This window comes from Crotalus tigris, unplaced genomic scaffold, assembly GCF_016545835.1.
Source record: "Crotalus tigris isolate CLP2741 ecotype Arizona unplaced genomic scaffold, ASM1654583v1 scf7180000019968.627227, whole genome shotgun sequence".
Lineage (NCBI taxonomy): Eukaryota > Metazoa > Chordata > Lepidosauria > Squamata > Viperidae > Crotalus > Crotalus tigris.
In genome coordinates, this window is record NW_024097797.1 from 202,295 (window position 1) to 218,988 (window position 16,694).

General features: G+C 42.5%; 1 protein-coding gene across 2 annotated transcripts in view; it reads left to right on the forward strand.

The window, feature by feature from the left end:
- The window catches only part of PAMR1 (peptidase domain containing associated with muscle regeneration 1), a 79,676-nt gene that overhangs the window by 7,026 nt on the left and 55,956 nt on the right, over positions 1 to 16,694 (forward strand). For both annotated transcript variants that reach the window (XM_039365164.1, XM_039365165.1), the window contains exons 2-3: positions 5,711 to 5,887; positions 8,194 to 8,322. In XM_039365164.1, the coding sequence (XP_039221098.1) occupies positions 5,711 to 5,887; positions 8,194 to 8,322 (306 nt within the window). The remainder of the gene's footprint in view (positions 1 to 5,710; positions 5,888 to 8,193; positions 8,323 to 16,694) is intronic.

Genomic DNA, 16,694 nt, shown 5'->3' on the forward strand with positions numbered 1-16,694 from the left:
TTTGTATGGTCACTAAATGAACTGTTGTAAGTCAAGGACTACCTGTACTGCCTAATTCTTCCAGGATCAGTATAGTAGCATTTTTTGCTTTCTCCTGATCTGTGTCTTGCATGTTCAGGGGTCTCTTTTGATATGCTTACCATGTAAATAGATTCTGAATTCAAATACATGCAAATAGATTAAGAATCAAGGCCATATTTTCCATTTTTAAAAATTTGATTTCTGTTAGATCAGTGGTTCTCAACCTGTGGGTTGGGACCCCATTTGGGGTTGAACGACCATTTCACGGGGGTTGCTAAACAACGCAGTCCGCCATTTTTTTCCTCTTTTCCTTAGCTGTGCTACTCCCTTTTATTCTATTGGCTTTTGAAAGCCAATAGAATAGACTCTCTTGAATAGAGTCTAATTCTATTGGCTTTCAAAAGCCAATAGGAATTGTCCAGGCTGTCTCTGCCCTGCTGAGACCACCAAAAGTCCCAGTCTGCAAACGGTGCTGCAAGTTGTCTGCATCGAAGGCGAGCTGTCTAGAAGCTTCCACCCCTCCCTGCTGAGCAACTACTAAAAATGTAAGTAAAAGAGGGCCAGGGGTGAGAAGTGGAAGGCCGGCGGGTGCAGGGAGGGTTGCTGGCACATGTGGGGCCCAGCGGGTGCCTTACCTCCCTTGGGCTGGGCCAGCTGGTGGCCCAGCCGGTGGTCGGCCTGCGCCGTCTCTGCCTCGGCCGGTACAGGGGGCGGCACCATGCATGTGTGGCGCTCCTGGGCAGGGAAAGTCCTCGACTTATGATCGGTTGGGTAGTCCTCGACTTACGACCAGTTGGGGGTCGCGGCATTAAAAAGGTTGAGAACACTGTGTTAGATGATCTTACTGTTTCAATTAGACAGATTGAATATTGTGACTTTAGGGAGAGGGAACTAATATTAATGGGGTTACTCATTTGTACTGGAATTCCTTGCATTTGACCGTTTGCTTAATGATCTTTCTTTTAATAACGGCCTCAGAAAAGTACTTTGCAGTTTGTAAAGCACTTCCAATAGTGGTAAAACATTGCACCATCATCACCAGTGTTCATATGATCATGATCTGGATACTTAGCATCCTGTTTGTACCATTTGTGATCTTCTCTCCTGTTTTCCCAAGGAAAGTGAAGCCAACTCTGAGGCTGGCAAAAATAGCTCCCTTCTGAAGGGTATCAGCTCTATGCCTATTTGGATTTCAGGAAGCCAATTAGGCCACAGAAAGCTGAAATCCTTCAGGAAGCAGCTCTTTTGTTCTAGGGGGCTGGCTGAAAAAACTGCCTGACAAAGGATTTCAGCTCTGTGCCTGCTTGGGTTTTGGCAAGGAGATGCCATGAGGTTGCCCACAGTTTGAGTCAAAGCCAGCCACCTGAAACCTTCTCTAGACTACTAGCTGAAGGTTTTCTGGGTTGGGTTGCTCCGACAATGTGCCAAGGATAATCCTAAAGCCATGTAGCCCAAGAGGTTAGAGCTGCAGTAGAAGGCTGTAAGAGGAGTCTTCTCCTACACCCTAAATGTTTGAATGAAGTGAGTTATGTCCCCTGCATGGGAGAATAATTTCTTCAAAACCAATCAGTGCCATTTCCTACAGGACTTATTTTGTAGAAAGGTGTTCCTTTAAACAATTCTAGTGTTCATTTAGAATCAAATTGCACATTTAACTGCTCTTTATTGCTTTAAAATGGCAGCATTAATCGTCTGCAATAAGTATGACTAAACCACTTCAATGGGTTATGCGTGCCATATCTCATTGCAAACATTATGTGGTCGGTCCTGGTTGTAGAATCATTAATTAATTAAATAATCTCATCTGCTTGTAAAAGCTGTAATGAAATCGGATTGGACCCCCCCAAAAGTATTTTTTTATAATTAGCAAAATTGTTTTAATAAACACTTTATACTTGATGGGTTTCATTCTCAATAAATCCTACATTTTCTTTGGTGTAGTGCTTTATTATTTGGACCACCAAACAACATACAGATAAATTAGCCCATACAACCAATCTACTAACAAAAAGTTTACTGCTGAAGTTCAGTTCTCTGTTTTCATGCCAAGATTTTGCCTATTCAATCCAGTAATACTTGCAGATAAATATGTTTTAATGGAGCATAATGTATTAGGATTAAGTGCCTGGAAATTAATGTAAATTTTAAGATGGAATGCCCTAAAGCACAACTGCGTATAAATTATTATAACTATAATGCCTTTAGATGCCTTTATTTTTTATTACTAGAAAATGAATTTGTTCCAGTTACTAGCACTACTAATCATAATGCTTCTATTAATATTTATAACAGCTCTTTTCCCTAATAGACTGAATAATTAGAAATATTTGGAACATATACTTTTTATTGCAAATAGCAGAGATTGGTACCTTCTGTCTTAATTCAATTTCTTCAACTGAAAGCGTGTGTGTGTGTGTGTGTGTGTGTGTGTGTGTGTGTGTGTGTGTTCCTGATTATTTTAAAAACTCGAATCCCAGGTGTATTCATATTAAAACTATAACAAACTCACTGAACTCCAGGATAAATAAAAACAAACTCTTTAATACTTAGCTTTCGCCAGCCCTCTGCTGACATCATCAGAGTAAAAGCCGGTGGTTGGAAGACCTGCTTATATGGCCAGCTATTTTAGCAATATGGTCATAGACCATGTGACTGGTCTACCTGCCCCTCACTCTCCCCCCAGTCAGCTGTGTTGCTCCTAATCATGCCACACTCATCTGCATCTGCTTGACTCTTGGCATTTTCCCTTACCCCACTTGCTCTTCTTGTCCATTCTGCTGCATGCGGTTCCTTAGAGTCATTGCTGGATCATCCCTTTTGCTGTCCTGTCTTGTAGCCTTGGTAAGTTGTCATGTGGTCCCATCTGAGGGTGCTTCCTCTATCATATGTCTCGTCCTGGTTACGCCAGCCCCCCGTCTCTCTCTCGATCCTGCAATGGGCCGTGCCGGTATCCCCATCCCTCCATTCATTGGGATCTCATACTATTCTATGAGTGGGCACCCTGATCTCTCTTGTCTCCACTCGCCCCGCATGCAAGTGACACTCTTTGCACTCACCCATTCTGTCGCATGCAGCTACTCAGAGTCATTACTGGATCGCCCCCTCTGCCATCTCGTCCAGTGGCCTCGGTGAGTTGTCGTGTAGTCTCATCAGGAGGTGTTTTCTGCATTATGTGTCTTGTCCTGATCACACTGGCCCATCATCTCTCCCCTGATCCTGCAATGGGTGAGCGCCCTGGACCTCTCCTGTCTTCGTCCGTGTGTAGATGGTACTCTTTGCGCTTGCCCATTCTGCTGCATGCAGTTACTCAGAATCATTGCTGGATCATCCCTTTTGCCGTCCCATCAGGTAGCCTCAGTAAGTTGTCATGTAGTCCTGCCTGGCGGTTTTTCCTCCATCATATGTCTCGTCCTGATCGTGCTGGCCCATCGTCTCTCCCCTGATTCTGCAATGGGCCATGTTGGTACCTCCATACCTCTATTCACTGGGGTTTCATGCTGTTCTATAGGTGAGCATCTTCGACCTCCCCTGTCTTCATTCGTCCTGTATGTGGGTGGTACTCTGTGCTCATTGTGATTCCTGGCATTGTTGTTCATACTTTCTCAGCGTTTGGTAGGCTGGTAATAGTTCTACATGTCAGTTAACTGAATGTTGGCCTCATATCCAGGCCTCTTTAAATAAATGGCCATCTTTCATAGAGTCCTGGGTGATGACCTCTGCGCCTGCAAAATTGAAAATGTGGTTGCTGTCGGCCATAAGTGCCCACATCTGGAAATGCTGTTCATGCCATTCTACAATTGTCAGGGTGCTCCTCGGTTTTTGTCATCTCTCTGGGGCGACTTTAGAACCATTTTAGGGTCCCTAGGTAGGGCAAAACCAGCCGGGGGTGCGGAGCTCCGCAATCCAGCAGCCGTGTCACTACGATGCAAGACTGGAAGTGGATGCTGCTAGCATTCTGGTCAGCTGCAAGTGTGAATACCCTTTGAACTTGGGATGCTGAGGAGCAACAAATCTGGGTGTGGTCATGCCAACTGATGTTTCACTTTAGAATTCAGGCTCATCTCCCTCTGAGATTCTATATCGATGTTGAACAATTGAGTTGCTTGTAATGTGTGAATATGATGGCTAAACAAAGAAAAACTGCTCTTAGTTAAAGAATAGTACAGAACAGAACAACAGAACAGAACAGAATAGAAAAACAGAGTTAGCAGGGACTTTGGAGGTCTTCTAGTCCAACTCCCTGCTCAGGCAGGAAATGCTATACCATTTCAGACAAATAGTTGTCCAGTCTCTTCTTAAAAATTTCCATTTACAACTTCTAGAGGTAGGTTGTTCCACTGATTAATTGTTCTGTTAGGAAATTTCTCCCTAGTTCTAGGTTGCTTCTCTTCTTGATTAGTTTCCAAGTTGCTTCTTGTCCTGCCTTCAAGTGCTTTGGAGAATAGCTTGACTCCCTCTTCTTTGTGGCAGTCCCTGAGATATTGGAACACTGCTCTCATGTCCCCCCTTGTCCTTCGCTTCATTAAACTGGACATACCCAATTCCAGCAACCGTTCCTTATATGTTTAAGTCTCCAGTCCCCTAATCATCTTTGTTGCTCTTCATTGTTCATTGGCCTTGAAAAAAATGGTTGGATATTCCATGATTTTATTACATTTTGAATTTTCAGAAATAGCTTATTCTTGTAATTTCTTGGATTAAATAAAGATTCAAAAAGGATGCAAAACATCTAAGGAAATTTAAAGCAGAGTGCCGGCTAATCTTTGACTTACAACCCTTCATTGAGCAACTTTTCAAAGTTACATCAGTATTGAAAAAAGTGACTTACAAATGCCCCTAACTTTTACAACCTTCCTACAACCCCATGGTCACATGATCAAAATTTGGGCATTTGGCAACAAACATGTATTTACAGTTTGCAGCAGGGTCATGTGATCATCATTTACTACCTTCCCGGGGGCTTCCGACAAGCTGAGTCAATGGTAAAAGACAGATTTGCTTAATAACCCCCACGATTCTCTTAGCAGCTTCAGTAGTTCACTTAAGAACCATGGCAAAAAAAAAAAAAAAATCATAAAATCGGGGATGAGTCACTTAAAAACTGCTTTGCTTAGCAACAAAAATTCTGTTTCCATTTGTGGTTGTAAGTCAAGGACTACCTGTTTTCTGATTTGGGAAAAAAAACTTCAGGACATAATAAATAGTTAATAAATGAGCCATTGCACAGTGTCTTTTATTCTTAGAGAGTGATGTAAATGAAATATGACCTTCTTTTATGAGGGCACATAATAGGTGACACTAGGGAGCCATGGCTGCATCTTCCAATGGAATGCTTCTTTTTATGAAATAAATTGCAACCATTAAATGCTGGCAATTTAATTGAACAATAGTCCATGCCACTTTCCTAATTAAGGCTCTATATTCCATTCCCCCCCCCCTTCTGGGATTTTCAACTGGTAGTGCAGCATGGACAGTTCTGACAGAAAAAAATGACATGTAATAAAAGAACTGAGTAGCCCCTTCCTAACTCCTCTGTTCCAGTTGGCAGGCTTTTCCCCTTCCAGCTTAATTTTATAATAAGAGGAAACGTCTCTGCGTAATACATTGCTTGACTTCCAGTTACAAGGATTATCTTCTGCCAATAGTTAATCCTTTTTTCTCATATAACTCTCATTTTGCTTTTCTGCAGAGTACACCCTGATCAACGAAAACTGTCCAGGTGCTGAATGGAATATCATGTGTCGGGAGTGCTGTGAATATGATCAGATCAAATGTGTGTGTCCTGGACAGAAAGAAGTAGTGGGATATACTATTCCTTGTTGTAGGAATGAGGACAATGAGTGTGACTCCTGCCTAATTCACCCAGGTAAGTTGATTTACTGTGCTGTTTTGATGCATTCACCTGTACTCTTTTATTTGCTGTATCTGTTTAATTTACATGCAGTAAATATGCTTGTAGCTAGGTGGAGCATGCAGCCTGTTTTGTCTGCCAGATTTTGATGATTAATAGTTTTTTCCTCCTTAGAGATAGATGGATGCCAATACAAATACTCACTGTGATGAAAGTTAATGCATATTGATGATAGCTTTTTCCTTTCTCTCATGATAGAAACTCACATTTCAGGATTTTACCATGGATGCTTGGGAGCTCTCCAAAAACTAAAGTCACCTTTGGTTTCATTATTAATTGGAGGTTACACTTCAGTCTCCAAGCTCTAGTTTGCACACTACCTTCTTTTTAAAAAGATAAGAATTATTATTGATCTCAGCTGAGGAAAGCTTTTAAAATTGAAGGTAAAGGATATGAAGAAGCAGTTTGTGAGACTGCAAAGAATATGTATCGATTAGGATTCTGCCTGATTTGAAACTTATTAAGAGGATGTGCTTCAGGCCAAATGAGATTGCCAGTGCAAGATCGCATTAAAACAGCCTTGTCCTCTTTTAGATTTTTCCAAATGAGCCTAAATAAGTTAAAGCTGCTGTAAGCTTTAATGTTGAGGCATTAAAACAGCTGCATCTTTAATGTGACATATTAGCTCGTTTCCAGCTCTTGCAGAAGCAACTGGCTTAAAGAAGTGCTGCATTTTCATTTCTATCTGCTCCAAAGCACCACTTCTAAATAGTTTTTGAATGATATTCAGCCCTCCTTTTTATTATGTTGAATAATAAGTTTATGTTGAAATTTGCAAATGACTATGAATAGTCATTTGCAAGTGTGTAAAATATATTCTGAACTCTGTTCCTAAATGTTTGGGCAGAAACTAGTACTAAATCCTATCTAACCTTTGAGCCATCATTGGGGCATTACTGAAAATAAAATTCTAGCTGAGGTTGATCTGACGATGTAAGGAAATATAGGATGTTCAGGAAGTAAATTTCCCTTAAACAAGAAGATTCTCAGAAAAAGGAGGGAGAGATCAATAGGAGAAAGTCTGGATGCTATACCTATAGACATCTGTGAGTGATGGGAAGAAAGGCCAGGTGAAGAAACATACATTGTGGCATCATAACACAAACCCCATGACTTTAGTATGTGCATCTTACGTTAGAGCAGGGCTTTTCAACCTTTTCACCCATTGTACTATTTTTAGGATATGGCAACATCCGAGTACCACTAATCGCCTAGTAAGGTGTCAAAAACTTGATGACCCCCCCCCAAAAGGAAAAAAGTGATAAAGTACAGATAGTCCTCGACTTACAACAGTTCGCTTAGTGACTTTTGAAGTTACAATGGCACTGAAAAAAGTGCCCCCCAAGCCACAGCCGAGCAAGATACCTGCCTGCCCACCCGGCGGCGCTCTTCCTCCTGTCCAAGGTTTTCATTGTTGTGAGCATTTCTGTTGAGGATTGGCAGCAGGGGTGGGGTGGGGGGTGTTTGGTTTTTATTTCCCCTGTCTGCTGGGTGATTGCAGCAGGTTTTGGTCACTTCACATGAACCTGGGACACTGTGACCATCATAAATATGAATCAGTTGCCAAGCATCTGAATGTAAATCACAAGACCCTGGAGATGCTGCAACACTCCAGTTGATCTGCACTTCTTCTGGGCTCAGCAGAAGCAGCAGGATCAGCGCCAAGCTCCAGCTGGATCCTGGTGCTGATCCTGGTGCTTCCACTGAGCCCTGACAGCCCCGAAGAAGCACTGATCATCTGAAAAGCGGCACTGGTCCTGGTGCTTCCACTGAGCCCTGACAGCCTTGCAGCTTCAGCCGTCTCTCGCTCAGGCTTGTGCAGTGCTGCCACCAGTTCAGCTCATTCCCCTCCCCCACTACCACTTTTCTAGAATGGTTGCATACCACCTGTCGGGTGCCAATGTACCACAGGTGGTACCCATACCACTGGTTGAAAAGCCTTGCGTTAGAGTATAAATATGAAAGATGGTGGTTGTGTTGTCGTGTCATCATGTCATCGCTTTTTCAGTCATTGTAGACTACAGGAAAATTCACGTTTGTAATTTTTGTATCCAGCCCTCATAACGGTATTTATATTCTCTCTCTTTATGTTTGGGTGTGTTTGGCTTAGATGAGTGTTTTGCTTAAAAGGACTTTCCCAAGCCACATTTTATACAGCCAAAGTAAAAATATTGGCTGCATGGACTATATAGTTTTCAGCTACCTATCCGAGAAACCGCAATGTAAGCATATGTAATTAAAGAGTTTTCTTCTTCTTTCAGGTTGTATGATTTTTGAGAATTGTAAGACCTGTCGCAATGGGTCTTGGGGAGGATCACTAGACAACTTCTACATCAAAGGCATTTATTGTGCAGAATGCCGAGCAGGGTGGTATGGAGGCGATTGCATGAGTAAGTATTGGTCAGAGATGTACTTCAACACAAGGAGAGTTCATGCTTTGGCTGGGAAAGAAAAAAAAAGTCTCCTTGTAGCTCATCCGGCAATGAGGTGCTAATGTCGAAGCAAAGACCAATTCCTAATCCTTTTCATGACCACTGACACTCAGTTTGAAAATATAAGACAATATAGCCAAAGACATTTTTTTTAGAGGTCGGGAAATGATCTCATACTGAGCTACGGGGGCTTTATAGACCAAAGGTATTTCTCCAATTCCTTTCTCAGTGTTCCATTCTATTTCCCAGCGCTCTAAGGATTCCCAAATGTAGATGGTTATGGACAATGCTTCGTTTTCTATAACTCTTTGCTGCCATCTAATGGCTATCCAAATCTGCACAGCACAGATCTGTTATCCTGGGTTTTAGCCGGAGTGCACAGTATTCTGCAGAACGCAGAAGGAAGGAGGGAGGGAGCTGAAGGAGGCTTTCTAGGCTATCCTACAGTTTGTAGGAGGCAGTTTATAGATCTCTGGTTGATCAGGAAAATGGAAAGTAGAGCACTTTCTGCCACTCCTTGAAGACTACAGGTGAATAAAAGCTTCTATCAACAACCCACTTACAGGTAACTGTAACATTATTACAGTTATATACCATTATCCCTGATTTTTAATTTTTACTGCAATATTTTTCCTGATCGAAATAGGTCCTTATGCCTAATGTGAATATTTTTGGGTGGGGAGGGAGATAATTTTAGCAAAGATAATTTTTTTGTTGTTCATATGTGGATAGAATCATATATATGATGGGCAATCAGCAGGAATAGTTAACTGAAGAAAATGTAAGGAGAATATTCATTGTTGGGTTTGTGAATAAATATATATATATGTTGTTGTTGTTAATTGCGAAGTCGTGTCCGACCCATCGCGACCCCATGGACAATGTTCCTCCAGGTCTTCCTGTCCTCTACCATCTTCTGGAGTCCATTTAAATTCACACCTACTGCTTCAGTGACTCCATCCAGCCATCTCATTCTGTCGTCCCCTTCTTCTATTGCCCTCAGTCTTTCTCAGCATTAGGCTCTTCTCCAGTGAATCTTTCCTTCTCATTAGGTGGCCAAAGTACTTGAGTTTCAACTTCAGGATCTAGCCTTCTAAAGAGCAGTCGGGGTTGATCTCTTCTAGGACTGACCGGTTTGAACGCCTTGCAGTCCAAGGGACTCGCAGGAGTCTTCTCCAGCACCATAGTTCAAAGGCCTCAATTCTTTGGCGCTCAGCCTTTCTTATGGTCCAACTTTCACAGCCATACATTGCAACTGGGAAAACCATGGCCTGGACTATAAGCACTTTTGTTGGCAGGGTGATGTCTCTGCTTTTTAGTATGCTGTCTAGATTTGCCATAGCTTTCCTCCCCAGGAGCAAGCGTCTTTTAATTTCTTGGCTGCAGTCCCCATCTGAGGTGATCTTGGAGCCCAGAAAAATAAAATCTGTCACTACCTCCATTTCTTCCCCATCTATTTGCCAGGAATTGAGAGGGCCGGATGCCATGATTTTGGTTTTCTTAATGTTGAGTTTCAAGCCAACTTTTGCACTCTCCTTCTTCACCCGCATCAAGAGGCTCTTTAGTTCCTCTTCACTTTCTGCCATTAGAGTGGTATCATCTGCATATCTTAGGTTGTTGATATTTCTCCCGGCAATCTTAATTCCAACTTTTGATTCATCTAGCCCTGCCTTTCTCATGATGTGCTCTGCATATAAGTTAAATAGGCAGGGCGACAGTATACAGCCTTGCCGGACTCCTTTTCCAATTTTGAACCAATCAGTGGTTCCGTGTTCGGTTCTCACTGTTGCTTCTTGACCCGCATATAGGTTTCTCAAGAGACAAATGAGATGGTCTGGTACTCCCATCTCTTTAAGAACTTGCCACAATTTGTTGTGATCCACACAATCAAAGGCTTTTGCATAGTCAATGAAGCAGAAGTAGATGTTTTTCTGGAACTCCCTAGCTTTCTCCATGATCCAGCGTATGTTGGCAATTTGATCTCTAGTTCCTCTGCCTCTTCGAAATCCTGCCTGTACTTCTGGTAGTTCTCGATCCACATACTGCTGGAGTCTAGCTTGTAGGATTTTAAGCATAACTTTACTAGCATGTGAAATGAGTGCAATGGTGCGATAGTTTGAACATTCTTTGGCATTGCCTTTCTTTGGAATTGGAATGTAAACTGACCTTTTCCAATCCTGTGGCCACTGTTGAGTTTTCCAAATTTGCTGGCAAATTGAGTGTAGCACTTTTACTGCATCGTCTTTTAAGATTTTGAATAGCTCAGCTGGAATACTGTCACCTCCACTAGCTTTGTTGTTGCTCAGATTTTCTAAGGCCCATTTCACTTCACATTCTAGGATGTCTGGTTCGAGGTCAGTGACCATCTCATTGTGGTTATCTGGGATGTTAAGCTCATTCTTGTATAGTTCTTCTGTGTAGTTTTGCCATCTCTTCTTAATCTCTTCTGCCTCTGTTAGGTCTCTGCCATTTTGGTCCTTTATCATGCCCATCTTTGCATGAAACGTTCCCTTCATATCTCCAATTTTCTTGAAGAGATCTCTGGTCCTCCCTATTCTGTTGTTTTCTTCTATTTCTTTGCACTGTTCATTTAAGAAGGCATTCTTATCTCTTCTAGCTACTCTCTGGAATTCTGCATTCAATTGGGTGTATCTTTCTCTTTCTCCTTTGCCTTTCGCTTCCCTTCTTTCCTCAGCTATTTGCAAAGCTTCCTCAGACAGCCATTTTGCTTTCTTGCATTTCTTTTTCTTTGGGATGGTTTTAGTTGCTACCTCTTGTACAATGTTGCGAACTTCCATCCATAGTTCTTCAGGCACTCTGTCTATCAGATCCAGTTCCTTAAATCTATTTGTCACCTCTACTGTATATTCATCAGGAATATGATTTAGTTCATACCTGAGTGGCCTAGTGCTTTTCCCTACTTTTTTCAATTTAAGCCTAAATTTTGCAACGAGAAGCTCATGATCTGAGCCACAGTCAGCTCCTGGTCTTGTTTTTACTGACTGTATAGAGCTTCTCCATCTTTGGCTGCAGAGCACATAGTCAATCTGATTTCTATGTTGACCGTCTGGTGATGTCCATGTGTAGAGCCGTCTCTTGGGTTGTTGGAAAAGAGTGTTTGTTATGACCATCGTATTCTCTTGACAAAATTCTATTAGCCTGTGCCCTGCTTCATTTTGTACTCCAAGGCCAAACTTGCCTGTTATTCCGGTTATCTTTTGGCTTCCTACCTTAGCATTCCAATCCCCCATGATGATAAGGACATCATTTTTTGGTGTTAATTCTATAAGGTGCTGTAGGGCTTCATAGAACCGGTCAATTTCATCCTCTTCAGCACCAGTGGTTGGGGCATAGATTTGGACTACTGTGATATTGAATGGTTTGCCTTGGATTCGAATTGAGATCATTCTGTCATTTTGGGGATTGTATCCCAGTATTGCTTTTCCTATTCTTTTATTGACTATGAAGGCTACTCCATTTCTTCTGAGGGATTCTTGCCCACAGTAGTATACCTGATGGTCATCTGAGTTAAATTCACCCATTCCTGTCCATTTTAGTTCGCTGATTCCTAAGATGTCGATGTTCAGTCTTGTCATCTCTTTTTTGACTACGTCTAGCTTGCCTTGATTCATGGATCTTACATTCCAGGTTCCTATGGAGAAAAAATCTTTACAGCATCAGACTTTCCTTTCACCACCAGATATATCCACAGCTGAGCATCCTTTCAGCTTTGGCCCAGTCGCTTCATTCTTTCTGGCGCTACTAGTACTAGCCCTCTGCTCTTCCCCAGTAGCATATTGGACACCTTCCGACCTGAGGGGCTCATCTTCCAGCGTCATATCTTTTTGCCTTTTAGTACTGTCCATGGGGTTTTCATGGCAAAGATACTGGAGTGGTTTGCCATTTCCTTCTCCAGTGGATCACATTTTGTCAGAACTCTCTGCTATAACCTGTCCGTCTTGGGTGGCCCTGCACGGCATAGCTTATAGCTTCATTGAGTTACGCAAGCCCCTTCGCCACGACAAGGCAGTAATCCATAAAGGGGATATATCTATATATATATATATATATATATATATATATATATATATACACACACACACATACATATACACCTTATATCTGTATTTGCATAAAATTAGTCCTTATGAACTGAATATATATATATATATATTTGTTTTCTGAGGTTTTCGCGGGTGTTTGTATGTAGGTCTTTGGTTGTTCGGGTTTTCTCCCGCGTAAAATTGGAAGTGTCTTGGCGACGTTTCGACGAAGTCCCATTCGTCATCTTCAGGCTGGTGCTTTCAGCTTCGTGCCTCGAGCTGCAGTGTGTGGTCTTGGCTGTTTCTTCCTTTTAACTGCCAGTGGAGGTATGAACTGATTGGGTGGGAGCTTGGCTGTGTTCTGATTGGGTGGAGGTGTGTTCTGATTGGTTAGGGGCTTGGCTGTGCTCTGATTGGCTGGGGGGTTGGCTGTGCTCTGATTGGCTGGGGGGTTGGCTGTGCTCTGATTGGCTGGGGGAGTGTTCTGTTTGGTTGTGCTCAGGTTAGTCTGAGTTGCAGAGGGATTCAAGATTTTGGGCTGCCCTGCCATTCCTTGGCTTCGTGTTCGTGGTCGTGCTTCCTCTTCATGGAGGGTGTCAGTTTGCTTCATGTATGGATTGGGGGGGTTTAAAGTGGCTAATGATGCAGCTGTGGTCTGGCTTCTGGTTTGTGGTCGTGCCTCATAGTCAGTGTGGCTTTGGGTTTGTTTTTTGCGTGGATGTTTGGTGGTGACATCCTGTGTGGTTTTTGTGAGCCACCAAACGGATCCTGAAAAGAACAGAATTGGCCCTAATCAGAAATGAACTTCACACAAAAAGATTCCTCCTAGACCGAATTAACAAAGATCTCCTCACACTCCACCTCAAACTCAGCAACAAGATCCACCCCGCACTTTGGGACAAATCCAAACAACTTGCCGTCTGGAGAGCCGAAACACAGACCACCTTCAAGACAGATACACACACCAACAAACTCCGAAGACTACAAGAACGCCAGAAACAAACCCCTCCTCCCTCACAGCCACACATGAAGCAAACAGTGCATAACATCTCAGATAGGATCCTCACCAAAGCCGAAACCAATGTCCTTTCCAAAGGATTCAACTTTGCAGTCGCTCCCAAACACATCCCCACTGAAACCATTATATGTGGAGTTGAAACCAGCCTGACTAAAATCAACCCCGACGACGCCAACAGAATCAGACTCGAAATCACCAACATCCTCTGCACCAGCAAGCCACCCAAAAGCAACTTACCCAAAGAGGAACAGACAGCACTACGTAACCTTAAAGAAGACACCAGCATAATAATCCTACCAGCAGACAAGGGCAACGCCACGGTGGTTATGAACACATCTGACTACCAAACCAAATTAACCAACCTACTCCAAGACTCCACATACAAACCCCTAAATACAGATCCCACCACCTACCTGGAAAAAACCACCAGATCCAAAATAAAAGCCTCCCCCATTAGCGAAGAGATCCAGCAAAGAATCATTCCCAGAGAGAAATCATCCAGATGCCCCAAACTCTATGGTCTCCCCAAGATACACAAGGAAGGAACCCCACTCAGACCTATAGTCAGCTCCATAGGCTCACCTCTACAAAACCTAGCCAAATTTCTCGCCAAACAACTACAGCCCTATGCAGAATCCATCACCTCACACGTAAAAAACTCATTCCAGTTTATAGAGATCATAAAGAAACAAAACTTACAGCCCAGCGACCTACTAGTGAGCTTCGATGTCATATCCCTCTTCACCCAAGTGCCTATCAAAGAAGCCTTGACAGCTATCCAAAACAAATATAATCCCCCCAAACACATCTTAGATCTGACCAACCACTGCCTATCCAACACATACTTCATCTATAATGGACAAAAATACAAACAAACAGAAGGAGCACCCATGGGATCACCCCTCTCACCTGTCATTGCCAACCTCTACATGGAACACTTTGAAACCCAAGCTCTAGAAAAATCGGATCACAAACCCAAACTCTGGCTCAGATACGTAGACGACACCTTCATAATCTGGCCACATGGGAAAGAAAAACTGGACAACTTCCTCACACACCTCAACAGCCTACACCCCAAAATACAGTTCACCATGGAAACAGAAGCTAACAACCAACTTCCCTTCCTGGATGTCTTAGTCTACAAGAAATCCAATGGCTCCCTAGGACACACCATCTACCAGAAGAAAACACACACAAACCGCTATCTGCACGCTCTCTCACACCACCACCCAGCACAGATCAACTCTGTAGCCAAGACACTCATCTCCAGAACAAAACGCTTAGCTGACGAACAACACCTAAAACCCGAACTACACACTCTCACCAATGTACTAACATCCAATGGATTCCATAGAAATAAGATTACAAACCTAATCCAAAAAGAAACCCCCACTAAAATCCAAGACAAAGAACAAGAAAACGGCAAAGCCATCCTCCCATACATAAAAGGCATCACAGACAGAATCAGTAAGATCCTCCATAAACACAACATCAAAACAGCATTCTGCACAAACAGAAAAATATCCACCATCCTTAGAAACCCCAAAGATAAAATTGAATTAGAAAATCAAGGAGTATACGAAATCCCATGCACCACTTGTCCCACCACATACATCGGACAAACCAACAGAAGAATAAGTGCACGCATTGAAGAACATAAGAACTCAGTCAAAAAAGAGGAACCAACATCTTCCCTGGTCCAACACCTTAAAGCCACAGGACATGAAATTGACTTTAAAAATACCAGAACCATTGCCAAAAGTGAACATTTTAATAACAGAATAATCAGAGAAGCCATCGAGATAGAAAAACGCCCACACAGCATGAACAAGCGAGATGATACCTCCCGCCTACCAGCCATTTGGAAACCCGCCCTTATTGACAAACGACTCCCTAACACAAAAAATGATACCAGACCCACACTCACAAAAACCACACAGGAGGTCACCACCAAACATCCACGCAAAAAACAAACCCAAAGCCACACTGACTATGAGGCACGACCACAAACCAGAAGCCAGACCACAGCTGCATCATTAGCCACTTTAAACCCCCCCAATCCATACATGAAGCAAACTGACACCCTCCATGAAGAGGAAGCACGACCACGAACACGAAGCCAAGGAATGGCAGGGCAGCCCAAAATCTTGAATCCCTCTGCAACTCAGACTAACCTGAGCACAACCAAACAGAACACTCCCCCAGCCAATCAGAGCACAGCCAACCCCCCAGCCAATCAGAGCACAGCCAACCCCCCAGCCAATCAGAGCACAGCCAAGCCCCTAACCAATCAGAACACACCTCCACCCAATCAGAACACAGCCAAGCTCCCACCCAATCAGTTCATACCTCCACTGGCAGTTAAAAGGAAGAAACAGCCAAGACCACACACTGCTGCTCGAGGCACGAAGCTGAAAGCACCAGCCTGAAGATGACGAATGGGACTTCGTCGAAACGTCGCCAAGACACTTCCAATTTTACGTGGGAGAAAACCCGAACAACCAAAAACCTATATATATATATATATATATATATATATATATATATATATATATATATATATATATATATATACACATACACACACACACACACATACATATACACCTTATATCTGTATTTGCATAAAATTAGTCCTTATGAACTGAATTACCAAAGAAAAATATGTTGGTTGAGGAGCACAATCCTTTGCCCATGTCAAGGCCTGGAAATCCTTCTCTTTCTGTTTATTCACTGTCTTGATCGTCGTACCAAAGTCCATCCTGCAAGTGGCGCACATGAGATTTGCCAGTACAAATAAAAATATAACCAGATTCTTGGGGAGGGGGGAGAATAACATTACTTGTTACAGATTAATGAGAAATCATTGCACATGCAAAGACTAGTAGGGATAATATGCAAAATTTCATCACTGCAGCATTTTAAATGTTCTGCCTTTGAATATGGATGCAATACTGAGAGAATGAAATTAGTTCTGATTTAAAAAAACAAACAAACCTGCATTGAATTGTGAGTTTTGGAAATATGTTCATCTAAGAGTAGATTGAATATAAATATCTGTGATTCTTTCATTGCAAACCTATATTGTAAAACACATCATTTCTTTAAAACTATGGTTCCCTTTTGGCTACCAGGAAAGGCACTACAGGAATAGAGCAGTCCCATACAGAATTGCCAAAAGGTATGCCATTGAATTAAGTGGACCTTAATCTCAGTTACATGTGAATAGAACTGTAAGTGCTAACTGTTATCAATTAAAATAGGGCAAT